This window comes from Pagrus pagrus (genome assembly GCF_965226575.1).
Source record: "Pagrus pagrus genome assembly, chromosome: 11".
NCBI classification, from domain to species: domain Eukaryota; kingdom Metazoa; phylum Chordata; class Actinopteri; order Spariformes; family Sparidae; genus Pagrus; species Pagrus pagrus.
The window spans coordinates 9709114-9733209 of record NC_140195.1 but is presented as its reverse complement, the minus strand read 5'-3'; the positions used below and the strand labels follow the sequence as shown (position 1 = coordinate 9733209).

The following is a 24096-nucleotide window of genomic DNA, read 5'->3' as shown; positions in this document are numbered from 1 at the left end:
ACTCATGAAGGAGCTCAGGCCATTTTAAAACAAGTCCCCATCTACTTCCGATGTTCAGGAGAATGCTATTTTCAGCAATAAACTCCAGAAAGAAGGTATGCAGCAGTCAGTCTAAATTAAGGTCAAAGTAGACAATGTTTTCACGGCAGTCCCTTAATCTAGACAGGTTGGAACAAGACCATGCTGTTATCTAATACTTACAAGGATGTACTTCTAAGAAAGTCAATTGTGTGAATTCCATGAGATTATCTAGTTATCTATTAAATGTGCAAAGTGGAAGTGATTTGATAGATACAAGCAAACAAAAAGATCAGGAAGGTGGCACAAAGCAGGGGTTAAGGGGGAGAGAGAGCAGAATATTGTATTTGGGTTTGTTCTTAATGTTTTTTTCTCTTATTTTGCCAGTTAAACAACTCTTACATCTTGTTATTTTGATATTTCTAATCTGGCTGTGTTTGCTTTCTCACTGAAGAAGAACAAGTTATATCTTTGTAAAATGATCAAAGACTTTATATTTATGGTTTTGTAGTTTTTAGTGACAATGCGTAGGTTTTATATTTGAATGTTAGGGGGGGTTTTCCATCATGATACTCATCTGTATCTTATTGATTTCAATGACACTCGCGTGTCACTTAGTCACGCCCCCAGTGAAAAAAAACCTGAGTATGAAAAGCATGCTCTGTTGGCTGTGTGGTGAGTAAGGTTGAGCACACTGAGCCAGCAGCATAGAGAGATTACTTCACATGACATTACTCATAACATCACTGCTGAGTGGCTTTAACTTAACTTAAGAATATCAAGGGTGTTTATGTATTTAAGACTACAGCTTCAGATTTAGAAAAACAAAAAAGGTGCCTTTTTAAAATAATTTAGGTACCTGGGATAATTCTTGAATTTGGATTACCTTACATCTGTCCTGAGGCCGGGAAGCTGACAACAGTATGGCTGTGATCCTTTGGGCACTGGGTCTCTCTCTGCTCATGCAGGTCTGTTTGTGCCGTCCTGGACAAACTGCCAATGGCTGCATGACATGGAATAAAAATGGGGACAATGTTTGCTGTGAAGCCTGTCATCCTGGTAAGTAATGAAGGAGATAATGACTATTACAGCTCTCTATGATTATAATTGATCAAATGTGTTGTTGTATCTCTGTCCAAACTGTTTTAAAGGTATCCTAACAGCACTGATCCACAAGGGTAACTCTTTTAATGTATATGTGAAAAAAATCAATGTAAAACCTTTTGTTGCTCCAGGAGAAGCTGTAAGTAGTCTGATAAATTGCCTCCAATGATGTCACTCATTGGCTAAGCTACATTGTGTGTAATGTAGGTGCCAGGTTTTAAAAAAGGAAGAAACACACTTTAATGTGTAAAATTGACCTGTAATGAAATGTTGTATGTCTATATGTAAATGGAGGGTTGGAGAACAGCCCGGTCTGTTCAGTTTCCACATGAACTCAGATGTTACACAAATATATTTTTTTCTTCCTCAGACCTCAAGAGTTGTAATAATAGTAATATCTCATATGAGCAATAAGCCTCCTGAGTTGTATGCGCTTTTAGCTGCATACAATTTTCCAGCCCCTGTTCCTCTGTGGTGGCGTCCTGTAACCAATCATAGTTTCAGTGGTTTCTCAGCTAATACCACAACAAAGAGACAGGGATTGGATGACAAATCAAATACTTTGGAATTGTGACTTCTACCTCCACATGTCCTCACAGTACCAAAACAGTTTGTCTGTTTAAAGCTCTCCTGTGCTGCATTTCAACTTTTAAAGCTTTGAGTAGGAAGGTCATATTGTCTATGAACACTTGGAAAGTGCTAATCTCACTGAAACGGATCTCATAATGTGACAGAATTTACAGTATATTTACTCGTGTCTGTTCTCTGTGTGTGTTTGTAGGAAACCGCCTGGTCACCAAATGTGGTCCAAAGCCGCAGGAGCTTTGTAAACCTTGTGAGCCAAAGACATATACAGTGAAACTTCTGAACCCCAGTTGTTTGAGATGTACCGAGTGTGTAGGTACGTTAATAGATCCTACTGGTCACAAAAATGCAAGTCATTTTTTTTCTCAATAGTGAACTACAAGTGGAAATATGTAAAATTACACAATTTGACAACTCTCTTTCCCTCTTTGTATGAGTAGGTGCTCAAGTCCTGCTGAAAGAATGCACAGCCACGACTGACACACAATGTGGCTGTCGAGAAGGACTCACCTGTGGTAATCCTGCCTGTACCTTCTGTGTTACGAAGTGTTCCAAAGGGCAGGAACCCACACAGGATCGTAAGTAAACTAAAGATAAGCTTGTGAATTTGGCACATACATGTCTAGATTGACCTGAAAGTCACCTGAATGATTGTCTGCACAGGTTCATGCAGACCATGTCCAGAGGGAACCTTCAATGACCAAATTCACCAGAAGTGCAAACCTTTGAGTACCAAGTGAGATATACCCTGTTTCTAAAATCACCATCTGTTTTTTGAAGCCATGTTTTGTTGAAAACCCAGAAAAATCACTGAAGACCTATTGTCATTGCTTTATCTTTCTCAAAGGTGTCCCAATCCAGATGACATGATTGTGTCCAAGGGAAATGCATCCGCTGACATCGGGTGCCTTCCTGGCCCAGTGACCATACCAATCAAACATGGTAGGACATGATCCTACTCCTATAATGTACCTGTGCTTCTTATTTTAACTGTAAGCCAGTATTAATTTCGTGCTATTTTGTATCAGCTCCCTCAGAACAGGCATGGCCTTTGGTCTTATCTGTGGTCACCAGCATAGTTCTGATTGTCTTTGGCCTCTTCGTCGTCATTATTGTTGTGACCCTGAAAATCCACCGGAAAAGAAAAACGGGCGAAATGGAAATCCCGGATGAAAAAACAAACAGAACCCCTACAGGTAATTACTGTTTCACTTCATACAAATTACAAAAAGATAAGCCTAACCATGTTACCTGAATGATTGATTATACAAAACATTTATCAGCCAATCATTCTGAAAAAGTATTCAATTTGTCCTTTTTAGCTTCTTCAGATGACCCTCGGACATTAATAGCAATTGAGTGCAGTTTCCACGAGGCCCAGCAAGAGCAGGGGAGCAGCTCGGAGTCGCTTGCCTCCAAGGACTCCTCAGAGCGACTCATTGGATGACCACACTGAAACACCTGTGGAGGTTCTATTGAATTCTGTGAAGGGAAAACAGGATACCGTGAATACGATAGGGTCCTTCTTTGTGATACAAAGCCACAAGTTTTGAGGATGTCCTTGCTTGATTCAAAGTGCAACAAACAGAGCACTGTGTTAACCCAGCTGTCTTTTATCTACCCTCTTTTCTTTTATATGAATAAGCAAAGATACTGTGAAAATACAGATTGGTAAAATTAGAGGTAGCATCATGTTGTGAAATTACCAGGATACAATTCTAGCAATCTCTTGATAATACAGTGAATAGACACAGGAGAGGAAGGGGAATTCTGAGAGCGGAAAAAACAAAGTGGATTTACAACAGCCCATTCATCATGTAAATCATAGCCATCAAGGATGCTGTGTTTTTTTCCCCTGGCATTAATCTTGACAGATACTGTAGTCCTAAAATATCTATGACAGGTTTTGATTTATATGGTCGAATTAATGGTAAAACAACAAGCCTTATATCAAGTTTATAGCCAATTCTGTTTTTCTTTTTAACTTCTTCCGTTTTTTTTTTTAAGTAGTTGAACTTTGGCCAATACATTGTTGAATAATACTGTGGTGTGTGAATGAGTGGGAAAGAGTTTCGTCTCTCTGATATTTGCATGTCTGAGCGGTAAAGCGGCTCTGTGTGAATGTACAGTGCAAGCGCGGGAGGTGTGTACAGCTGTGTCTGACGTCAGGTTTCAGTTGTATCGATTGCTGAGCCCACATATGACTCCTAAAATTGGTTTCATTTTACTCAGGCAAGTCTGAACTAGTGTTTACTGCTGAAATTTTACATGTATAACCTGGTTATGTTGCAGCAACCAAACTGTAACAATATTGTCTTATACAACATGACTATGTGGCGAAACAGGATTTATCAGGGGAAGGTTTATGTTACTTCTTGTATGTTTTGGTTTATTATTTAAATCTTTATGGTGTAGACTATGACTGATATATTGTGAAAATAATAGTGCACAGAAGACACTAGCTTTGTGTACTACTGTAAAAGTCAGTTGAAAAACAGGTTGAAGACTGTGGTATATAACCTCCTCCACCCTAGTACCAGGAACTACATGGACTTTCCTCCTCTTGCTTTATTGGTGTCAAAAAGTCCAGTGAAGGGAGTTTCCCTCTTTGTTAAAAGCTAATTCTACAACATGTTATGCTAAAGGGAGCCTACAGTACAGTACAGAATCTGCCCATCTGCACTATTGTAGATAAGACTTCTGGTTGATCTCAAGTTGAGACATGCCTCTTAAGACCTTGGCAACAGTTTGTATACCGAGAGTAACATTTGGATTAAATCACAGATAATCTGATTACTCATGTACTAACTACACATGTATCACTGAGATTCCTATTAACTGTGTCACGTGGGAAAACCTTGGGAAAATAATGAGATGGCAGCTCTTTAATGCAACAACACTCAAGGGTCATGTGGAAACCCCCCTGTACTCAGTCCTGTACTCCTCTTTGCTTATGAATATCATTTAGTACAGTGTAGTAGGCAGCAAGATGAGACCAAGTGGAACTTTTTTTTAAAAAAACATGTCTTTTCTGAACTGTAGCAGGCCTATCTTTATTCTGAAATGGAACATTTGAGTCATGTGCTGTGGGCTCAGGGTGAAATGTTAGCCCACACTTATAGTCACTATATCAGTGAGTTCCTATGAGTCACATCTCAAGAAGACTGTTCAAAGACCACAAAGTTCAGATACTGCCTTGAGCACAGTTACAAAAGTAGGAATCAATCACACATTAACATTTTCATAAGAACTGTAGCACTTTATTTTACCTGTCAACGGTTACCTGAATCTTATGCACTGGTTTGTTTAGGTTAATTTATCCTTCTGCCTTTGATGTTTTTACATGACTTGTTTTTACATGACTTGTTTTTATGATATCTGTCTTTTTTGTACTGTATTTTAATGACTTTTCAAAACGGCCAATAAAAAAAGAGCTTTTTTATTTATTTTTTTTCACTTTCATACAGAACAATTGCATTCATAGTGGTCCACCTGAGCAGTGGCATATTTCATTTGTAGAAGACAAAACAAACAACAACAAAAGGGTGTGTTTAAAACTTGGGAGCAATATAATCAAACAAAACAAAAGTCAAAAACTGAGACCAATGAATATGTGCGTAAAAATGAATTCAAATCTGCTGGGGGAGTAAGTGTTCAGTATACTGAATCATAATTGCCTCTGGACTGAAACATACCTGGCAAAATATACATATTGAGTTGAATATGTACCAAATAATCTAAGCTTTCATGTCTACGTAAAAGCTTTTTGGTCACATGCTAACAAGTGCCCATATATAGGGGGAGACTTAACCCCTGTCTCAGATCAATGATGGTCTTCGGTAACTGATATGATATAAATGACTGAGATGCAGATTTTGATTACTTACTTACCTTGTTCCAAGAGGATATATTTACATCTGGATATTACAAAGCAATTTAACATACTTTGATGGTCTTTTTTCTCGAAAAATGGGATTTCCATTTATAAAAGTTATAAAAGTTCATTTGATTGTCATTGTAAAAACGGCTGGTGTCCTGCCAAACTGCTTTAACAAAAAATTGGCAGAAACAAGTAGCTTGTCCGAAAACCACGTCACTCAGGGTCAAAGGTTATCCCAGTGATGTCTTGTTTTTGTCATTTGACATTTTGGATGCTAATGGTATACTGCTTAACTAAATAAAAACAAATAAAAGCTACAAATAAAAAAAAAGGTATACTGTTTAAATTAAACACTCATAAACACTGAAGAATTCAAACAATACTTCAATAAACCTTGATTTTCCCTTTGAAACTGATAAAGGCAAAGTCCAAAGTGTAGTCATTATTCAGTTAAGTGTCACTTTCTCTTTGCTTCACTGGTCTAAAGTGCTCGCAGGGGCGGCTGGTAGAAAAGAGTTCTTAATTAGAACTCTGTAGCTGAACGGATGTTTAGTGTTATAAAATATATATGCATCCAACAGCAATAAAAGTTACTGTTGCTTGCAGTTTTCCTTTTTCTCTTTGGGTTTAGTGCGCGCTGATTTGTCTGTTGGACGTTTCGTGGGTGGGATGAAAGTAGGCTCCTCCACAAAGTCATGTAAGCCAGAATGTGGAGTGGGAGGTGACTGACCGGTTGGACCTTTATTGAAGGAAAAACAATGAGTGTCAGCTATTGTTGTAACAATTTCATTTTGAGTGCTACTATTCCTGTTTAAAATACCTGTTTGTCCCACTCTGAGGCAGTCTGTGCCTTGTCTCCTGGCCAGGAAGGTCGGGTCAAGCTCTTCTGCGATGTTTCTGATCTGCTGGGTTTGTCTGTAAACACAGTTGTGAGTCATTTACAGAAAATAAAAGAGTAACAATAGAGACATCTGTCACTTTTATGTGTAATCATGTAGAGACAGTTACGGTATTGTGGAGGGGGGGCTGGGTGTCTGGTTCTCTGGGGAGCAGTCCTCAGTGGGGGAAGGAAGGCCCTCTGAGTCAAGCCTTTCCCGTTGGACCTTACACAGAGGACAAAGGCTGACTAATTTAATTCAAAACAATCAACATTTTACAACAACACTGACAATAGATACGACATGATAAAAGTACTCACAAGTCAACTATTTAGTAGTAACTATTTAGAGTAAACAAAGAGTTAAGTGGATCTTTCAAAAGACATGCATGTTGTTTTCTGTTTTTCTATTTTCTCTGCAAGGCAACAGTGGCTTGTATATAGTTTTGTGTCACATGTTTGTATGCATGGTACTCTGTATTTGTGTATCATGTGACAAATCGTTCAATAAAAAGTTGATCAAAAAATAAAAGACATGCATTACAAGGACATGTAGCTTCTTTGGATGCTGAAGACATTTACCTGTCTGTCTCGTGCAGCTCGACGGTCATGATGACTGATCATCGCTCTGTGTTCGCGCCACGATGCCGGCCCTTCTAGCTCACGAGATCGACGCTTTGTCTTAATTTCCTGCTTCTGCATAAAATGCGCAATTTCCTAACGCAAAAACACAACAATAGATCATTCCACATGTGGATATTAACCGTGAGATACATGGGTGATGAAATTAATTCATTTCATAATTGTACCTGATCCTGCGCCACTTGTGCTACTCTAAAGTCTCCCTCTGGGTAAGTGCTGCATGGAGAGGGCTGGGAGTTCTATGAAAACAAGACAGTTAGGGAAACAAAACAACAAACAAAAGGAATCAAAAGAGAAACTGAGCTTCTGTCCTCAGCCCTTGACATCTAAATCAAGTTTGTAATTATAATAGGGGCGCTTACCGTCCTCAACAGCGTTTCCTCTTCCTGCTGCAGCTTGCGAGCCAGCTCTTCGTCCTGTAGGACCTGCTGCAGCACCCCCAGATCTAGGCTTGTCTCGTCAAGCTCTGGTTGCAGAGATGCTCCTGATCGTGAGAAATGACGGTGTTAAGTATAAAGGAAAAGAAGATGATTAATCATAAAACACATAAATCAGAGATGAATCACACAAGTGCACTAAAACAGAGGCTGAAAAAAACCAAAGAACGAGGATATCTGATACACGCAGAGGGATGAGAGGAAGCAGTATGTAAAGGTTTGTTAAGATTGTTTCAAAAGGGACTCCATAGAACTTATACCCTCACCACATCAAAGCTAGAAGAATAATGAAGAAGATGAAGATGAGAATGAAAGCAAAGCACACATTGATTTTATTCCAGGACTACTTGAATTATAGATTTGAAAGGAAACTGTCCACCACAAAAACCCAACTTTGTCCAGATTAGGAGATGATTGAGGGAAGATAAGAGGAGCAAATGCACATAGTGAGGTAGGGAGCACAGCTTTGGAAGCTCTCCCTCTGCGGACAGGAGTTGGCTGCAGTTCTGGGGGTTACCTGCTGCCATGTGTCTTGACCTATCCCTGGTTGAAACCCTGCTGCTGCTGAGGCTTTGGCTACGCTGTGGGGCTCTTCGGCGGGGCTGCTCTCTTCTCCTCTCCACCTCCTGCTCCTCCTCTGAGCTTAACCTTTCTTCTATAGTTTGGTGCCAATGCCTGCGTTCGCTCGTTGTCCTCTTGACCCTGCAATCATTTACATTCCTTTCCTCTTCATGATCGTTAGTGGATCTGTGCTCTCTCCACCTTCCACTGCCTCCCCTTTCTCTGTTAGCAAGATATGAGTCTCTACTACTAATCTCATAAACCTCTTCATCAGGCTCCACAATATTACGGTGCCTGTCTCGGTCTTCTCTGTGATCTCTCCCACTGTTCTCTTGGTGTGACAATCTCCTCCTCTCCCTGATATCTCCATGGAAACTGTGCCTGGTGGTAGCAGCTCTCTGGAAGGCTCTCTGATGTGGTTGGGAGTCACCGCAGGAGGCCTCACTCCCGTGAAGCACCTGGCTGTCTCTGCTTCGGGGACATATTTGCAGTGGCGCCCCATTGCTGCCAAACCTCACAGGCACACCCCTCTCCATGAGGATCTGGCCTAGCATCCCCCAGACATTGCTGCCTTCACTGCGCTGACTGTTAGAGTTTCTGGTGTCAGCCCGAAAATGTACATGTTTGTCAGGGTTGTCGTTATAGCTCCAAGTTCTCACCAGGTCTCTGTTACTGTGTCTACTCCTGTCATGTAACCGGACAGATTCACTGCGACTACATCCCCTTTGTCTATCCTGATCTCTGCTCCTATGCAAACCCTCATACTCTTCTCTCTGGTTCCTTTCCCGATCCCAGTCCCTACACCTTCTCTTCTCTAGGTCACCATTTTCATAATAATAGTCCTCATCATGCTCTCCTCTCTCCTCCTCCAAAACTCTCTGCTCATCTGTAAAGCTGTTGCGAGAGCATAAACTTCTGTACTTTCTCTCTTGCGGCTGATGTTGTATAGATACCCGCCGTCGAGGAGGTGCTGTGTTGACTCTATCATTCATTCTCTGGGACAAGACAGAGAGCTGTTCAGAGAAAACTGTGTCCGAGTCCTCTGAATCCTCACTCAAAGGCTCTCTCAATACGCTGATTTCCCTAAAGGAATCTCGGTGTCCTTGATTTGACCATGAATTTCTGTTTCTCTGAGCCGTTACCCCCCTGGGGGAGTTCGCCTGAGGCTCAGTTAAGTATGAATTGCTGTGAGAGGTAGAACATTGCCACCTGGTGGTGGTGGATGAGTACTGCTCCTCTCCTCGGTGACGGCTGCTGAATGTATGCTGGTGTGGGGATAGCAGTGCAGGATCACTGGCGCTGCCTTTAGTTAAGGCAAACATGCAAACACAAAAGCAGGGAGGATGGGTGAGGCTGTTAGCAGGTACTATTAGACGAGTGCAGTTAATGATGAGGTAACACGGCATTAAAAATACCATGATACATTGGTTACACATTTTACATTAATGTTTTAGGCACAGCTGAGAGATTCCAATATGTTTATACATCGAAATATAGATGTACAGTCATGGGTTAAAGGCAATATAAAAGACATGTTATATGCATGCAAATGATTCACATGAATAACAACACATGGATAACAATACTGTGCGAGAGCTATGAAGGGTAAGTTTTGTTCATGCTGTTATTACATATGTGACAATGGATTTAAATATCACAATAGCTAGCAGTAGCAGAGAATGGTTAGAGAGAAGTGAAGGATGTCCTGGGTTTTGTCCTAAGTGTAAAATATGCAAACAAAAATATACATTTTGTTCAGAATTGCAAATTCCTGAATACTCAAATATCACCATTTTTCGTTAAAATGATTTGGCAGTATTTTAGGATTGCTGCCTATGGTTACAACTAAACAAACTAAAACATTAAACAAAATGGCAAAACTGTACCTTCATTGTGGCCCTCCTGCTGTCTGCTCCTCCTTCTGGTTCTCTGTGCCTCCTCTTCCTGCATTTGTTTAGCTATTTCCTGTGGAGACACAGCAAATAGGTAACTCAATAGAAACTAAGGTTAAAGGAAGATTACAGAGAGATTAAGCTGGTCTGTCAAATAAGTACATAAACATAGATAGGCTGAGAACTACTTCTAGAAGTAGAATTGTTATTGCAAGCTCTTGATTAGGATACACAATGTATTGGCCTGATAATGTGAAATGTATATAATATTTGCCATTTATCGCCTATAATTTCATTATAGCCGATAAATAGAGCTGATATGATTAAACCAAATTGCTTTCATTGGCTTTAAAAGTGAGCACCTATACACTCAGTAGGTGGCAGTATGCAGCTTTAAAGTGGTTTGAGGTCTGCCCATGAACACAAAAAAGAACGAGGGAGAAGACAAGAAGAACAAGTATTGCATGTTGTTGTCACACTCTTGTCACAACATCAAACTGCTGCACCTGGGTAGAGCCGTGCAGTGTCGACTAAAGAGCCAAACATATCATCGCCTGTGTGGACGTGTTTTTTTACAGGTTCAAAGGAACACAACATGATTTCAATTTGCAATCATGTTCAGCAAGGTATCAGAGAGGAGGGGAAAAAGTCTACAAGTTTTAACACCACAGTTCTTATTAGAGCTGTTGATCATTAAATCATTCAACTTTGCTCACTACATCTTAGCCTTTCTTACCCTCAAGGTGGCATAAACCACAGGTTACAAACTTCTTTTAAAATAAAACATTTAAAATTATCAGTCATCTTCATATCATCTGCCATGAGAAGTTAGTAATCAGTTACTACAAAAAAAAATATATATATGTACAGTATATATCAACTATCTCTACCCTTGATCCTAACTCCTTTTATATGCTAATAATAATAATCTTATAATGAAATTATCTGGATTAAAGCATTACAAAATGTCAAAACATAATCCACCTACTAAACAGTCAGGTTATTCCACTCGTGCCCAATCATGAGTTGGCATGACTAGAATTTTCGAGACATCATGTACACGCTGCTGTTTTCAACCAGCAGAGGGCAGCATAGCATAGACTTTGTAAAAAGTAAAGCAAGACAACAACTGCCCTCACTGCACCAGAAGGATTGTTTTGCTTTTGTACCATCTTCTTTCCACAATGTACGACAAACTGCAGAGAAAACAATAATCTTGTACTGCTTTGTACTGCTCCCTATGCTCCCTACATATTATTAATGTTCAACTAACAGCATTGACTGTTTTGAGTTGACCAAGTTTACATCACGAGGAGAATCTAATCCATCTATATCAGAAATATCTACAGAGGAGGCTACACCAAACGCAGAGCCATGTAGGTTTATTTAGGGCGATGTGAGGTGATATGACATCTTAATAGTGGCTATTTCACCCAGTGCCGGCTCTGGGTGGCCAAACAAAATATTTTAAGTGGGGCTGAGGCTGACTCAATGGAAACTAGTCGACTGAATGAGACAAGCAAACCTTTCATCTCCTTCAGCTTGAACTCCGGACCAGAAAAAACTCCAACAGAAGCAGGTCAGCAGGACTGTTACACATGAACTAACACCTTGTCACAGGGGAATGCCTGCTCTAACCAGAGCTGCTAAACTTGTCTTCTCTTTAAATGAGACCCCCCCCCCCCCCCCCCCCCCCCCCCACACACACACACACACACACCCCACAATGTGTCTGGGTTGCTTTTCTTGGAAATCCCAGAACTAATAATGTTCCCTACAAATCAGCAAATTCTACCAGTGATTTCTATGAAATATGAAGATATGCCTCTGCTGGCTGCATTTGCAACATAAATCATGACTAAAAGCTAAGGCAGCTACTTTTCTTTGCAATCAGGGCGTGTGTGTCAGCCACTTTGCCAGCATCAGCAGACAATTAACAGCTTGCCATGGCAGGTTAGGCGTGGAGTGCCACAGGGATCTGGCATTTAAAACAGCTCAGCCTGGCACCTTCTGTTCCTTAATTAAAGACACAATCTACAGGGAGGCAAATATTTAATCAACACCTCTGATCAGCCAATCATTAAGGAAGGTAAGCTAACAGGAGTGTTAATAGTTCATCATTTGATCCAAACATCAACACTCATAAAAAGAAATGATCACATTCACACAGGAATAAATATATTCTCATGAAACTTGCTGCATAACCTAGCATGACTTTTACCCCAGTAAGTATATGAAGCTTTACCATTTTACAAACCCAACCCCTTACCAATGATGAATGAACCTCACAAGCCTCTCTGACCTCATATCCTCCAAACAAGGAGCTTTTATAAGCCTGGCCAAGGCAGCCTCCTCTAAAAAGGAAACTGCAGGGTAAAGGAAAATGTTATGCTGGAGCAGGTTTTGTGACGCAGACCGCTCCACTGGACCAGCTGGGGAGTGTCGTGGCAGAGTTGCCCCTCTTTTTTTAAAGTAACCCATGTTCAGAAATGCTGTAAAAATGCACAGCCTTAAAAACAAAGTTTTTGAGGGGTAGGGCCTGAACATTGGAACAACAAGGGAGTGATTGATGGGAACCATCTGGTTGCCTCGTCCTGCTTGGGTTGAAAGCTTAATTGTTTTTGCACTTAAAAAGAAGGGAAATGGACAACATAAGTGTCACAACAACAATCACAACATTATCTAGATATTAACAGGTTACATTTTTATTTCAAATCAGATGGCAAAAATTTAAATCCATGTTGTCTACAACTGAATCAAGACAAAGAGTCTACAGCCACGCTTTATGCCCTGTATGGTTGTTCTGAGGCACAGGGGGACTTTAAAGGGAAACTTTGCCAATTTCTCTTCATATTTCCTGCACCCAAAGCCCCAAAATCTATGGCTGGTTTTCAGATACATATTGTAGCACAGTGTTTAGCTGCAATAGAGAAGTTTTGTGAACCAGAGCTGATACTGTTTTCCTGCTTGAAAAACAGACGACGAGCCAGGGCCAAAATCAAGGGCAAAACCAAAATGGTGTGGCGAAGTGCATTCTGGCATTTCTTCAGAGCAAAAGGAAATACCAATACCCTTTTTCTTTGATTATGAAGCACCAATGTCAAAAATATTTGCATTTTTCTACTGCATAGACAGCCCAGTTTTATGCAAGGGCCATCTTTCCAAATGAAGCATAAGTGTCTTTATCAAACACTATACTTAGATAACGTTTTTACATAACCTGCTTCTTCAAACTGCACATCCAGTAATGTGCCCACATGAGTGGATTCTGTATAAAGAGGTTGATGGTCCATGTCTGGAACCAACCACCAGAGAAATAGCTTGAGCCATCATCCAGATGGGTAGCTGACAGCTTGTGTTTCTGTTGAACAGCTGACTTTGCTCATACAGCCCTCTTATAGCACAATGGATTCTTCAGAGGCCCAGAACAGCACTTTACTGCAACCGCCATTCATTAAGGACTCACTAAGTCCTAAGTGAAGTCAAATTGAACCATATGATACTCCCTGACCTGCTGGTAACAGGCAGATAATTAAAAGATATACAGGTATGTCCCGAGTGCAATATAACTCTGAGTCCCTGTGCTGAATGTGCTAATCTTGAAGGATAATAGTGGTGCTATTTTAAGTTTGTGACAACTGCCATGGTTGTCCCTGTAGATCATGCCCAGTTCTGTCTACTCACATTGACGTAGTTACTGTAATTGGTGATACAATCATGAATGTACCTTCACTAACATCTATTGTCTGATTTTTCCACTAGGGACGCTGCTGTGCCATAACACCAGTCTTGCCAATTACACCATACAGATATTTTATAACACTTATTATTGTTCGTCAGAAATGCGTCTACAAAAACAGGCCAATTGTCATTTTCTGCATTTGTTGACAGCAGATGAGTTTGAGATAATGCAGGAAATAGTTTTACCCAGTCTGTGGGAGAAATGGAAGAACAAGAAGCAGCCACAGTGAGCTGTTAGATGAAGAGCTGCAGGCGACAGGCTGCACACCTCAAACTTCTCATTGGAGGTAACCAACTCCTTTTCCCTCATTAACAATATCATGTTCCCAATTAGCAATATGTTTATATCAAAATATTGCCAAATATGTGCTTTTGCCTTTGGCCTCTTCCTTCATCTTGTAAGTCAACTCACATGGTAAGTGAAATCTGACTCCTTCTTCTCTGTGCTACAACTCTGCTGCTGTACAGATCAGACTTTTAGTTTCTAATTGTAGCTTCTGTAGCCCAAATAAGTGTACAAGCTTCAACATTTACTAAGTAAAATAATCCATTACAGTGTTATCCTTTAACACAGTCTATAGTTTCTCAAACTGGATTGTTTTTAATGGACCTTTTGATCAACTGATACTAAAATTAATTGAAACGAACATGAATTCAAGATGACCACAGCCTCTTAGTCTGTGAGTGAGGAAACTATCAGCTTTAAACAGACAACAGGGAGTGAATGTTTGATACTATGAAGCTAAGTATCATTTTAAGTCTGACTTTGGTTTTGTCCAACTTTCTGTTTTGTCACTGCACTGTGCCAAGTTGAAGCAGTCACTTGCTCTGCTCTGGTTGCTGCCAGCAACTTGACACCCACAGCAAAGGATTTGTTCCTCTTTCAAAAGCAAATCCCTCAAAATATTTTGCTTAACAAACTTTGCTGTCACATTTCTGTCTACTTAGGGAACAACGTATGGTTTCAAGCTAAGCTCAACAACACCAAGAGGTTGTAATATAAAAGTGACAAAATGAGTGTAAAAGAACACTGATTTTCAACCTTGATTCCATTTATTAGTCATTCAAGGGACATGTCTTAAATCATAGATAATATTATCTATATTATTGTAGGCCCCGGTAGCTTAAAAAAAAAAAAAAGATTTTGTTTTCCATCAATCATATTATCTGATGGACTGAACTGAGGCTCAGTACTTAGTGCAAGTTTCTTCCCAGTTTAAAAACTCGCAAGTCATGAACTGTCTTATCTGTTAACTCTGTTATGGTCGGGCAAGAGTTTCCCTCCATTACAGCTGCAGCAAATAGTGAATTAACGACTGAGGGAAAATTAATTCCAAACAGTTTTGATAATGAATTAATCTTTTCAGTCATTTTTCAAACAAAAATGTCAAACATTTGTTTGTTCCTGCTTCTTGAATGTAAGGATTTGCTGCTTTTCTTCATCATTTATGATAGTCAATAAAGAGTTTCTAAGTTCTAGACTTGGACAGAGAAGCAATTTAGAGACATCACTTTGGTGATGAGCATTTTTCATTTTAAAAAAAATATTTTGTCAACTAAAAACTTAATTGTGAAAATAATCTGAACATAAATCCATAATGAAAATAACCATTATTTGCAGCCCTACTCTGCAGTTGGCTCAGTGCATGTCTGCATAGTCACTTCTGTTAGGCAGAAAGAAGACTTGACAATCTTTTGACTGTTAAATGTGGCTAACGCTAATGGTTAATAGTAGTACTCACCTGCCCCTTCTCAGCCAAACCAAAGCAGCTACCATTTGATTATTGTGGCAAGAAGAGTGAGTAAACCTAAAGTTAGTTTCATGCAGGCATTGACAGTTGCAGATATCCAAATCGAAAAGATTGAAGAACAGACTGAATCCATCCACATAATTGAAGGTGAAACCTCTTTTTTAAAATACTACTTGATCTAAATGCGGTGTAAACTAGATGCAGACAATTAAATCAGATTGTGCTCACCTCATCGTCCAGCTCCCTCCTCTGAGCTTCCTCAGCACAACGCAGGATCTCGTCTTGAATTACTCGGGCATACTCAAAGTCTTCCTCCTCTCTGAAGGACAGTCGGGGAAGAAAAAGACTTCTTACACTTCTGATTTACTGATACAACTACTGACACATCATATAGCAATGACACATGCAGGACATGAGGACATCCAGTGATATCTGAATAGTGCAGCAGTGTGAGCTGTGTGAGGGGTCACCTACAGTTGTCTGGAGGCCTGTCTGAAGAGGACGCTCTGCTGGGCCAACTGCTCCTCTTCTTCATCCTGCAGCTTTTTGGCTACACGAATGTCATTCTGCACTAGCTGGTTCTTCTGGATGTTGGTGGTATAGTATTGCTCAACTATGAGGGCAAGGCAAAGGAAAAGGCAGAGCACAAGACAGTATTCAATGTGTGGCCATAAAGAGCCATTAATTACACTTCAGCTAAATTTGTTGATTTTTTCGTATTTTCTGACTGCTATGTTGTTTATTTGAAACAGGATCTGTAGCATGTCTGACCTTAAGTGACTTTATGAGGAAACCTAAAAACAGACACCAATTTGCGTGCCACTTTTTTTTTTACTTTTGTGTTTACAACTAAAGTTGAAGAGAACCCACACACCACTTACAGAGAAAAGCTAACCAAAAGTAAGTACTCAATGTTCCAAGTCTGCCTTGGTCAACCATGAGATTAATACAGCATTTTACTTAAATATGTTTTGTTTTAAATCTGGAATGTGTGCTTACTATCTGTGAGAATAATCCCTAAATTCTTTGACAGGATAACTAAAGATGAACCCTCACAACGCAGAAGCAGTGATTCACTGAGACAGACTGGAAAGCAGCCCACATAATATAAATGACTACACGTTTGAAGTGTGCAGCTGTGCAGCTTGACATTGTACTTACTCTCCTGTTCCTGCAGGTTGTGTGCCAATACTCCATCCTCCAGCACAGCAAAACACTGGCACACTGAAACAACCAGAGGACAGCGACACTTTAGCATCGAACAAAAGCTATAAACACAACGTTGAAAATGAATGGATGGAGGGGTTTAAAGTATTTTAATCAAGTGAGCAGTTCTCTCACCTGGATGATTATATAAACAACAGAAAAATGACAACAATCAATGAACAATTAAGCCTTTGGGTGGAGTGAAAGGAGTCAGTATTTTGGAGCTTTTGGTTCAGCAGCACTCTGTCTAAAGGAAAACAATTGGATACAAGGGCCATGTGTCATGATTGCTGTTTTCTTGACATAGACGGGGCGGAGTGTCCCTCAAAACTTTAGTAAAAAAAGAAACCATCAACCATTCTGGCATGAAATCCCTGTTAAAAATATAAAAAGCCTCTCATAAAATCCTTGCAGGCTACTTGTGTTTGTCTCATTTGAACAAAAGCAACAATGTGACCAACTATTTGGGTGTATTTGTGTGTGAGTGTCAGTGTATGTGCATGTAGGTACTAGGACTACATGTACTTTTAAAGAAGTTTACACTACAAGGAGTCATGAAGTAGTCACTCCAGTGGGTCAAATTGGCATTAGCACCTGCTTTGATAAAAATATCAGTATTTGGCACCAGTGTATCAATAATCAAATTGTTAGAGGAAGCAATATGATACAATGCTGTATCAATATTTTGTCCCACCCATAGTACGTACATGCATGCACAATCTATATATACGTCAGTACAAAACAATCTCTAAAACTGCTGTTGAAAGAGGCAGACACATGTTTATTCTTATACTAATGTGCTCACTATGACTACCAAATGAAGATGCAAAGGTTAGGCAACATCACCTGCCACCATTTATGGTGGGGAGCCTGTGTACACTGTACAAATGTGTTTAAGAGTGAAATCTGTAAGGCTGTAGTAAATCCAAAGGCTTTAGCTGAGGGCTGTCTGTACACCAACTCTGTCTGGTTCTCCATATCGAGTCACTATGAGGAGAACTAAGCCTTCCCTATCCGGTGATCCCATAGTCTGGCACCCTGCTGCTGAATATGCTCCTAAAACATATCAATTTCATGCCATTAACACTCTCTACCCTCATCCTTTGTTGCCACAAGGCTGACAAGATGGGGACTCTAGTATCTCTATATCTCTACAAAAAACTTAAGATACAATTATACAAAGAAAGTATTCCCAAATATGTTAAGTCAAACAAAGAGTCAAGAGTCAATAATAGAAACAGTTAAACATTCTGTTTCAACCTTATGATTAAAACTTCAATCATAAGGTTGTGAATACCCACAGATTGAAATACTCTTTGGTCTGTGCTTTGGTCTTATGGCTTTAGCATTTGTGAACTGTTATTCTCATCTATAAACATGCCAAGTGTTTACAGTAGTGCTTAATGGGCCACTATAGGCTCCATGAGCTGTAGCCCATGTGTGTTTTAAGTCTGTCAAACAAACTCAAAGTTACTCAAGAGAAAATAAACACAGACAGACAGCAGCACTGTGGCCCAGCTGTTTTCTCCACTTCCTCCATCTTTTGCAGGCACACAGCTCACTGTGAGCAGACAAAACCACTTTGCCATCTCACAAATAGTTATCAGGAAACCAAGAATGGCTGTCTTTTCCTACAATGGAGCCTTCAAATGGCAAGAGAAGGACAGAAGAGAGTGTTTAAGAAGGGATTAAGCTCACTGCAGAGGGAAAAGCCTCCAGCCTGAGCCAGAGGCAGGCCCAATTAAAAACACCTGTCTACTACTAATCCTTCCACTGAGCCGGCTGGGCCATGCCTGTGGAGACATTTACAACCCTGCGCTTAATGCTGAGATACTCAAGTATTCAGTTTACGAGCTGAGTGTCCACACATAAATACCATATGTTATGCTGTTTATAATGACCTGTTTAAACTCTTAAAGCAACTATAGAGAACCGGGATACATTTTATATGGCTGTAACACCAAAAGCGATTTTAACATAGGATATATATATATATATATATATATATATATACACGCCACCACACTAATCTCCAGGTTCGAGGATTCTCTTGCGCTTCAGCTCAAACACATATTTACCCACCACCATTTTCTTGCAAGTGCCCAATGAGTACTGTGCATGACGAGAACGGTAATGTAAGGTCTTGAGATTCACTGTACCATATGAGTGACATATCCACCCCACAGTCTGTAACATAGCTGTGGCCATCTGTGTGGCAAACTGAAAACATCAAGCACTTGAACTTTAAGAACGCTTATCTGGGATCCCAGTCATTGATTAATTTGTGCTCTCAAAGATCACTTTGTGTCTGGGTTTTTATCCAGAGGCACATACATGTCTTTGTATATATCTGCGTTCACAATCATAATCTTCTTAATGTACAGAGTCCTCTTCTCTTTCACTATGGCTGCATCTTACCCGATTATGTGTGCTCTAACAATGCATTGTTAAATTTCAACATTTTCTCAATTGTTTCTGGGTTTATATAACAAGTCAAAATGAGGATGTCTCCTCCTTGTCCAGTTCTGTAAATAGGGAAGTGGGAGAAAGAGTCTTCTCTAAACTTTACTGTGGTCAAATTTAGTCAAACTAAATGAAATAATAAAACTTGAAGAAAAAAAAAAACTTTCCTGCAGAGATTAAGTCCCTGGGTATGTTTCAGTCTAACAGTCAAAGTTCATAGAAATCACTCAGACAGCGTTAAGCCATCAAAAGGGTCTGTTTACACCATAAATGACCACAGAAGTCTACACTGAGACTTAACCTATACCAAGGCAGACATGCATGACCACTTACACCTGTCGTGGAGCTTAACAGACTATCTGCTAACTGGATTTCCAACCTGCCCTTATGCGTCCAGTCTGTCAGTGAGGAGGGATTAAGTAAAGGCTTGGTTTTAATCCAACAGGACAAATTGACAGCTCAAAACACGAGTTTTCTCTTAAATCCAACTCAGAAAGCAGAAGGCAAGAAAGGATGGAAAAATGGAGGAGAATGACAGTCTAGTCTGTGTGAGAGTGCAAGCATGTGTGTGCTTGTGGGTGTGTCTGCATTGCGGGTTAACTTGTTTTTCCAAACTTCTTTAAACTACGGTCACATTACCCTTGTAGGGGAGGGACAAGGAGACTGTGTTATTATGGCTGCTAAACAGGTTTTGAGGGACAGGCGAGTCCGGCTGAGTGCGTTTTCAAAATCGTGCACAGACTCCTACTGTAAGCTTCTTAATAAGGCCACTGAAAGGACCCCGTCAGGCCGTGTCTGTTTCCTAAGAGGATAGTAAATAAAAGATCCTGGAGACGACAGAAATTGGCTGTGGCATTTGAACACTGGAGGCTAAGATCGACTGAGGGCTAAGATTGTCTAAGAAAGCAAGAAGAACAAGTTGGTAAGATTTAAAAATATCAGCAGCCACCCACTCTATGGCCAAGTATGCTCCCCAACTGACTGTGCAGACTGAGATAGGGATACAGTCAAAACAATGTGAAATTAGTTTCTATTATAATTTATTTTATAAAAATAGAAAAATGACACATGTAGCAATTTTTTCCTTTTTGCTGATGTAATTAAATCTCATGGGTGAAAGTGTTCACTTTCTCTTTTTAGTCAAAAAGCTGAAAAACTGCCTCCAACATTAGAGAACTGACAGCTAGTCATCTAAAACGAAATTCTGCAGATCATCTCAGACATCCAGTGCGAGGGAGCAGCCGATCAAACACCGACAGAGATGTTTCTCTTTCATCTTTGCAGCCTCTTGGATAGCTGCAGTTGCAGCAAGTGCCTGCCAAACAAAGAAGCTGGCGAAAGGAGAAAATGACAAGGGTTCTATTTTCAGCCAAAATCCCCCACCGACCGCCCACAAGCTGTCTCCCTCCCTCTCTCACTCTCTCTTTCCTTCTCCCTGGTCTGTTCTCTTCCCCTGTTCGTTGTTTTTTTGGCGCAAAATTTCACCATGAAGTGTCTGTCCGTCCATCCCACAGCTCTCTTTGCTCTGTTATAAACTAGGTGAACTGTGCCAGCCATCTCATGAACTGGACCAACTTGAACAAAGAGAGGTGAGGGGTAATGGGACTCTAGGTCAGTTGGGGAGAGTGAAATGAGGAACAGGGGGGAGGTGGGGGAATTCCTCTGGGAGCTGCATTCCCTCTGCACATCAGGCTATATCAGGAAGAGCTGGAGGACGGACAAAACAGGAACTGATAAGGGGGCAGTGAAAACAAAGAAAGTTGACTTGGCAGAGAGTCACAGATGGAGGGGAAAATTAAGGAGAAGTGGGACACGAGGATCTACGGCTCTTAGGGAAATTGAAGCATAAACACCCACAATGGGACATTAAGCAAACAGCCCGAGTGCAAGAGAGACAGACAACAGCGCAGCTTGACAAATCTGTCTGGTGAAAGTAGACGATGAGCGGAAAAAATTACATTGACCACCAGACATCTGATTTACATGCTGCTATTGTCTCGATGAGCAGTTTATCGCTGCCATTACCAGCTTTGTTTGTGCAGTGGCCCCTGCTCGATAAAGCATGAAAATGCAAAGCTGCACAGTGTGTCCTTTGTGTACGGAAACAAGAGTGGAGTGCTGAATTATCTCCCTTGATAAAAGACATGCAGACCTATTTCTATCTCATTCATTAGTGTGGACATGCCAAAGACTGAGTCAACGGTCTACACCCAGGCCACAGCTTAGACATTCCTTACCTGTGAATGTTTAAATACTTTCATGGAGGAAGATGCGACTAATTTTATTTACAAGAGCTGCATTAGTACGACAATAACACATTCTGTAGCTGATCATGCAAAATTTTTCTTTGCCAAATTTATTCGAATTCTCACTTCAGCATTTTGTGTTTCAGTTTCTAAACGTCTACATATGTTTGACAGTCAAATGACACATAAAGTCTGTAGTCCAGACACCAAAAATGCCTCATAATTGCTTTGTTCGGATTTATAAATACAGTTGACTTTGAAATTGAATAACAAATGTCACTTCATCGTGATTTTAATACTTTTTTTAGTGAAATTTGAAAATTGCGATGCAAAATGTATCACTAACACTAACCATGAATCATATATTGCAATAACAATATGATTTTTTTTACCATATTGTACAGCACTTATGTTTTCCAATCGATTTTGGAACTCTATATTCTTCATACACAACTCTTTGCTGTGCACATCAGCATGTTTCGACATCAAGAGACTTAAGTTTCGGTACATGTCTTCATCTCAAGTGACAGCACTTTCTTTCTTCAGAAATCACATATCACAAAGAGGCATCTCATTCCTTTCCTAACTCTTATCTGCAACCAGCACACCAGACTTGCCTATAATCACATCCATCTCCACACAGCTGTATTCCTGAGCCTGTATCTGGCATGTAGTCAAAACATACAGCAAGATACTTCATGGAGTATTGCAGCCTCAGAAATCAAGCACAGACACACAAAGACTAAAAAAAAGCTGCCATTTGGTGCCAAGGCCAGTTATTCATAAGGCAAAAAGGAGACTATGGGAAGTTGTCATATGTCTCATTCTCTTCAAGGACACAGGAGACGGGTAGACAAGTCTGTCTTTAGTATTCACTGTACTTGAATCAAATACTTCATCCTTCATGGCTCCATGTCAGTCGCTGACCCTGACCTCCCTATGGAGGGGGGTAGCTCGACATAAACAACTTTTCTCCAGGACGGACCATGACCCATGGTACATTTTGCTCACATTTTCCACACTCCGCTGCAGGAGTTGGGTCACTGTGAGAGTGTGTGCTTACCTTCTTGGACACGTGGAAGGTTGGTGTGGTCAATTTCCAGCTCTGCCATCACAGTCCCTGTTCTGTCACTGCCTCATGGTGATAGAGAAGACCCTGACAGAGGAGGGAGAGGGGGTAAATGAAATGGGACTTAAATTCTGTTTGTTTACAAGACTGAATAAACAAACTGACCTTGAAGGACAACACAATTTCATACTGTTTTACTTTGTTTATATTTGGCGGACCCTGCCACATTTCTAGCTCTAAACAGTGTTCTGGGGAGTTTATTTTCCTCTGAGAACAGCCTGTTACTCAGTTATGGAAAAATACAATTATTTCTGAGGCATTAATATTGTAAAATATTTAAATTCTGAGTTTGAATTTCTTCTTCAAAGCTACACGGTGCCCATTTAAGTGCCCCCAAGCTACACAACGAGACATTTGACAATCATTTGTGTCTTTAAATCAAACAGTTCAGTGGTTTATCTCAGTTTTACTCATTAAAAAAAACTCAACTAATGCACTAACATACCCTACAGAGCTGAAACTAGCACGTTTCTCTCACAGCAACCTAAGCTAACACGAGCAGTGCTGCTGATAACGTCAACAGGAGCCTGTAATGTAAAACCTGTGGGCTACCTGTTTGTTGAATAAAGTAAAACACGGACACACATCCATTCAGTCCAAAGAGTCATTGTTTGATAACCTACCTGTTCCCAGCCCGCTGCCCACACAGGCTCCAGTGTTGTGTATGTTTGCACACAGCCTGTTCAACAAGTAGCTACTGTACCAAACATGACAGCCAAGTGTCAACTTTGGAGTCCGTCGCACTCTCTCCCTCTCCCTCTCTGTTTTTAATCTGTGTCTCTATTGTCCAAACAGTCACGAAGGTGCTTGACCGCCTCTACCGCCTCCACTTTTGGTGAGAATTGTTTAAACGAAACGGACGGTTGTTGTTCATCAATGAAACAAAGCCCCCGTCGACTCGTGATGGGAAGCCAGGACGGACAAACTTAGCCCCGGAGTCTGTCGCTGCGGCTGCCTCTTCACGGCTCCTGTTCGCCAGCAGCAGTGGGGGCGGTTAACGGCTGCTGCCTTCAGGTGCGCCTACAAACTCAGACTTATCCCTGCCAAAAACTGAATCACGAGTCACGATGTCCGCCTATTAAAAAAATGACTGTTTTTATTCACCACGTGGAGAGGTAAACACCCTTTCTTTAACCGTTTGGGATTGTTTTACTGAAAGAGCACACAGATAAGCGCAGCGAGACTTTTACCGCTGATTAATTAAGGTAAACGATTAGCCAAAAGGTTGGCAAAGACAGGCATTTGCACCAACACAACAGCAGAGTTTCACTTTTCAGTTCCCGACACTCAACCCACATATTGTTACTCGAGTATCGAACAAGCCTACGCGCTCACTTTCACTGAGTGGCAATATTTCCAACAGTTGTTGAAGGCAGCACCCAGCCAGCCAAATGTTCCAGTCACTCAGCCGAAATTGCCAAAGTGCAACTTTTATTGGCTGCATGAGGCCTATATCATGTTGATGCAATAATTAGATAAACACGTTTTTGACAGTGTGACACATAATCAGCTATAAACTTGATTTTAATCTCACTGTTATATATTTGGGAAATGTACCAACTTG

General features: G+C 40.5%; 2 protein-coding genes across 3 annotated transcripts; one reads left to right on the top strand and one right to left on the bottom strand.

Annotated features, from left to right (window-relative positions):
- The first annotated feature begins 707 nt into the window (after positions 1 to 707).
- Positions 708 to 5153, top strand: tnfrsf9a (tumor necrosis factor receptor superfamily, member 9a). Its single transcript, XM_084366466.1, has 7 exons — positions 708 to 1077; positions 1904 to 2023; positions 2148 to 2285; positions 2371 to 2443; positions 2555 to 2649; positions 2736 to 2903; positions 3030 to 5153. Exons 1-7 carry the CDS (start codon positions 942 to 944, stop codon positions 3152 to 3154), a joined length of 855 nt encoding a protein of 284 aa, XP_084222592.1. The 5' UTR covers positions 708 to 941; the 3' UTR covers positions 3155 to 5153.
- ccdc187 (coiled-coil domain containing 187) lies at positions 5126 to 23504 on the bottom strand. Of its 2 annotated transcripts, XM_084366465.1 has the most exons (12): positions 23156 to 23504; positions 22467 to 22559; positions 16650 to 16712; positions 15963 to 16101; positions 15717 to 15807; positions 9991 to 10069; positions 7469 to 7590; positions 7274 to 7345; positions 7047 to 7181; positions 6596 to 6690; positions 6408 to 6502; positions 5126 to 6326 (listed from the first exon to the last, which is right to left on the bottom strand). In XM_084366465.1, exons 2-12 carry the CDS (start codon positions 22513 to 22515, stop codon positions 6178 to 6180), a joined length of 1089 nt encoding a protein of 362 aa, XP_084222591.1. In that variant the 5' UTR covers positions 22516 to 22559; positions 23156 to 23504; the 3' UTR covers positions 5126 to 6177. The 2 variants fall into 2 exon arrangements, with proteins under 2 accessions (XP_084222591.1, XP_084222590.1); XM_084366464.1 differs by lacking the exons at positions 9991 to 10069; positions 15717 to 15807; positions 15963 to 16101; ... (1 more) ...; positions 22467 to 22559; positions 23156 to 23504 and adding an exon at positions 8061 to 9306.
- Positions 23505 to 24096: the final 592 nt, after the last annotated feature.